This window comes from Montipora foliosa, chromosome 13 (genome assembly GCF_036669935.1).
Source record: "Montipora foliosa isolate CH-2021 chromosome 13, ASM3666993v2, whole genome shotgun sequence".
Taxonomy (NCBI): Eukaryota; Metazoa; Cnidaria; class Anthozoa; order Scleractinia; family Acroporidae; genus Montipora; species Montipora foliosa.
Window position 1 is genome coordinate 15,288,989 of NC_090881.1, and position 5,000 is coordinate 15,293,988.

At 38.3% G+C, this 5,000-nt stretch overlaps 1 protein-coding gene across 2 annotated transcripts in view; it reads right to left on the minus strand.

Annotated features, from left to right (window-relative positions):
- Window positions 1-5,000, minus strand: part of LOC137982561 (angiopoietin-1 receptor-like) — a 104,973-nt gene that overhangs the window by 94,939 nt on the left and 5,034 nt on the right. The window contains exon 2 of one of the 2 annotated variants that reach the window (XM_068829678.1): window positions 2,543-2,905. The exons of the other annotated variant lie outside the window; for it this stretch is intronic. Coding sequence (XP_068685779.1) covers window positions 2,543-2,905 — 363 coding nt within the window. The remainder of the gene's footprint in view (window positions 1-2,542; window positions 2,906-5,000) is intronic. 2 annotated transcript variants of the gene reach the window in all.

Genomic DNA, 5,000 nt, shown 5'->3' on the forward strand with positions numbered 1-5,000 from the left:
GGTTATGCAATAAATGACATTTGCGGAGGTACATGTGAAACGATCGGTGATCTTAACTGTTTTTCATTCGCCGGCAACTATTACAAACAAATTAATGGTGTAGCGATGGGCACCAGAATGGGACCTAGCTTTGCCAATCTTTTTGTAGGATATGTTGAACACCAATTTTTTAATCAGTACAACGGCCCCAAACCTGAACTCTACGGCCGTTACATCGACGACTGCATCGGTGCTATTTCATCCAGCAGAGAAGAACTCGATCAATTTATAACCTCCGTCAACTCTTTTCATCCGGCTCTTAAATATACCTGGGAAATTTCGGAAACTTCATTGGCTTTTCTAGATATCAAAGTTTCTATTAGAGGCAACGTGCTATGTACTAGTGTGCACTACAAACCTACTGATTCTCACAGTTATTTGTTGTATTCATCGTCACACCCATCACATGTCAAGAACTCCATCCCTTATTCTCAATTTCTTAGACTTCGACGTCTATGTAGTGATGACTCCGATTTTTCCAGCAAATCAGAGGAGATGTGCCAGTTCTTCGAAAAACGTGTCTATCCTGTCTCTGTGGTCAAAGCGGGCATCATCGCGCCCAACAATTTGATCGACAGTCATCACTACAAACGTCACAAAAAGATAAGAATGACAGAATTCCATTCACCCTCACTTTCCATCCTCATAATCACGCAGTCAAAAGCATCATTCTTAGTAATTTTAAATTACTCCAAAATGATCCCGAGACTGGTAGAATCTTTTCGCAACCTCCACTTATTTCATTCAAACGCGACAAAAACGTAGGCAACTTTTTAGTTAGAAGCGCGCTCAAAACTAACGAGCCACCCCGAACTTGTCTTTTCATTGTTAACACTAGCAAGATATCGGGACCTAAGCGATCTGTTAAGATCACCGATCGTTTCACATGTACCTCCGCAAATGTCATTTATTGCATAACCTGCACGTTATGCAATAAATTATACATTGGTGAGACAGGTAGACGACTAGCCTACCGATTCCGCGAACACCTTCGCGATGTTGAGAAGAATGACAAGGATGCATCCAAGCCAGTCGCTCGCCATTTTAATCTGCCTAACCACTCCAAAAAACACATGGCTATCTGCGGCCTTTCCCTACATCTAGGTACGACGGAAGGCCGCAAAAATCTGGAACAAAAATTCATCTTTCAAATCGTCACCCTTAATCCTCACGGTATTAACGAACGCTTTTCATTTAACTAATATATTCCTATTTTTCACGTTGCCATGTTACCACCAATAGCGTAGCTCCTACTCTACTATAAAAACTACACGTAACCCATAATCCCTCGATTCGCTCTGACGAAGGGCTAACGCTCGAAACGTCAGCTTTTAGAATCTCTGTACGGTGGCCAATTTACATTATCAACTCCGTTGATAAAACCAAATTTTTGTTTCGGCAAAATGCCGATTACTGACCCTTTTATTTTAACGGTGAAAGCTGGTCGCAAATTGGCGACTCGTCCAGATTATCGCAAAGGGAAAAAATAAGTCATAAACGCGACTGTATTGGTCGTAATTTCGAGTCCTGATTTACCAGAAGCATGTAAATACAGTGAGCGGGCCTAATTATTAGTTCTATAAATTGTTTAAATTTTCGCATAATCCGGTGTAATTTCCGCATAATCAACGCAGGTTTACGCATCCTATCAGAAGCCCTGTCTTTTGTGCTTTAATTTTTGAAACCCCTTGTTCAGTACTTATTTACATGTACATGTACATGTATGTTAGTTAGGCCTCCATTCAAAGTCCCAAGGGTGAAGAAGTTTTTAAAGTAGAACACTCAGAAATGCTATTTTCAGTGTTTCTGGAACCCAAGAATCAGTTTCCCAAGCAAGACTGGAGTGATTAAATTCTCTTTAAAAAGTAAGAAAAAGAATTATAAATTAAAGTAATAATAAATGAACAAAACCCTCAAATATTGGCATCAATGTACTTGACATATGCATGGAATGGGAAATGACCGGAGGAAACATTTGGCCTCTCAAATGAAACCCGGTATATGGCAACCTGGTGATTATTCCAGAACACAATTACTACAATTGACGGTGAATCACAGATGCTCCCCTCTGTTTGAAGGGAGCGGGCAGCGGCCGTACACAGGCTATGAATTCCTTGTATAAATCTTCTTAGAGATTTGGCGGAGCAAAAACTTGAACTTTGAGGTGAGGTGGCTAAGGCTAGCTAAAAACATGACTTAAAGGGTTGCTTTCGGGCCCTTAAGAAAAAAAGAATTGTCTTCTTTCACTTTCTTTCTCTCGAACAGCTGGCTTATATCGGAGGTTTGCATCAGAAATAGCAACCAACAATGCGCTAGCCTGAAACATCATTCCACTAGTGCCAGGGTATCAGACAGCCTTTTTGTCGTGCCCTGTAACACAATATTATGTGTAAATTCCGGATGTGAAAGATACAGGTGTACTATATTTTACAATTAGATTTCAAGAGCTGTTGTAATGTTAAAATATCAGTTACAAATTAAATTAGCATTTAACCAAACTCACCCACGACAAATAACCGAACGTGATCAGTTTTCCTGTTAAAAGGTGGTGGTGGGATCATCTCACAGCAATAATATCCTGTATCATCTGTTTTAAGATCATGGATAATAAAGATAGCCAACCCATTGATACGTGTTCCAGTTACTCGCCCAACATATGCTGCTGGGGTTGTAAATGAGCCTGGCCCAGTCGTTGTAAGTGAAAATAGAACTTGACGAGGATCAAGCACACTTGGATCATCTGCTTTTGCGAGACCCCACCCAATGTTATCAACATCCCCAGTGAAACTCCAGTTGAACTGTAAAGAAGAGCCAACAAATCCTCTTACTGCCTTTCCCTTATAAGGGGAAGTAAACTCCACCCCACCTGAAAGAGAAATAAATGTAAATCCCTAAATTGGTTGACTGTAATGAACAGTGTCTCTGCTTGTACATTATGAGTTAGAGTTTTACTGAAAAGTTATTAATGATACATGTATTATTCCTCAAGACATTTTTTTTTATTTCTGGACTTTTTAAAACACTAGTTAATATTGAAAGTTCTAAGAAAAAATTACAAGAACAGCAGTCATCTGACAGCAGTATTGATAATGTTATTAAGATAACTGTATAGATGCAAATATCCATGTAGATAACCATTACCCAATACAGTACATGATTGTATACCAATAATTATATATCTGAATTTATTGCTAACACAAAAGACAGCAAAGTCTGAATAAATTACACTTTATCTTTTATTGTTGCAATGTTTACTACTACATGTAAATGCACATGTACGAGCAGGATACTGAGTTCGGTTTGAATAATTGTGATGCTCATTCCACAGTCGCAATGTCTCCATCGTAACCTTTCTTCCAACCTTAAAGTAGCTTAATGCCATGCGCACACTTCTCATGAAGCATGTACATGTAATAATATTATCATTATAAGTTGGGTAAAGGCCGGAATGCAATCGTTGACAATAATTTATATATTGTACATTTGTATGATTAAAATAAGAAAATTAATAATCATCATTGGAATGACATTAGCATAAATACATGTACCAATGTAGCTGGCAACAGAGCGATCAGTGAAAATACTGGTTAGCCACGCAGGGGTTCCCCGCAATGTTTAACATTCAGGAACAGGACTACATCGGATCACCCAAAGGCGATTCACAGGCTACCGGCTAATTAATTATACCTTTGTGTGTATGAGGAAGGCCGGAAATCCAACGATGTAGTCACTAGCCAGTAGCAGTGAGGTACTATTGACTGATCCTTTTTGAATAAAAAACGTATGTGCCGTGAGTGGGAATCGAACCCTCGTCCCCCTGGTTACTAGTCGGGTGTGCTACACACATTTTTCATAAAATGGAGTCAAAAGCAAACTACTCACAGGTCCATGTTTAATGTAGGGAACAGACGTTTTGCCCTTCGGGCTTCTTCAGTGTTCACGATACAAGCTAAAAACTAAAAAATACTTGGCTGGAAATAAGTCGGTTACAAGATCTTAAATATGTGAAAAAGTGATAGTTACGAAATAAACAGATTGCTTAATTGCATGAAATTTAGAAACAAGTGTTAATGAGTTGGTGACAAGATAGGCTAGCTTATAGACAGAAAAAACAACTCTCACAATAGTAGATAATTTGTTAGTTCCCAAAATCTGCCAAAATGAACAATATAGAGTTAATTTTTTTATATCCCAAACACTACATAAATTTACTTACATGTTGGTGTTTAGGTGCTAGGCTAATTGTTCTGTTGTAGCGCCTTCGCTCGGTGCCTGCATGACGATACTAACTCGTTTCTTTTGTTCAACGTACATCGCTCTGGTTCACAGATAATGACAAACTTCTCGCTCAAGCATAAATTACTTTTAGTGGAACTGCTGTACGGTTTAGAGCGGCAAACAATTTGCCATGTAATTTCATGCTCTATGTTGTTATCTTTTAGCGACCATACGTGTTTGCTGAGTTCAGCTGAATTTCTATAGGTCTTATTTTCAAAAGATGTTTTTTAGTTTCTAAAACGTGTCTTAAAGTCATCTGCCGTCAGGCCTACGTATGTTTTAAATTTGCCATTGTCCTTTCTTCTAATCTTTGTCTGATAAACTACACCAGAAGTCAGACATCGGCCGTTTAGGGAGCACTCGCCCTTTTTACGGCAGTTACAGAGCTTGGTTTTAGCGCTCTCCAGGAAGGGGCTATATATATATATCACTACTTGGAAAGTTTACAGAAAATGGAAGGCCTTAAATAAGTTATAAAACAATACCTAACAAAGTAGGCAAAGAAAATTAAAATATTTCACATGGAATCCCATAAGAATTACGTAAAAGATTAAAAGGTTAAAAACACCCGCTATACTATAAATACAATACAATAAAATCAAATACAAAATGCAAAAAGAATATAGCGGCAAGATAGTGTTAATTATAGCGAATCCTATTTTTAGAATTAAACTCGCACCTTT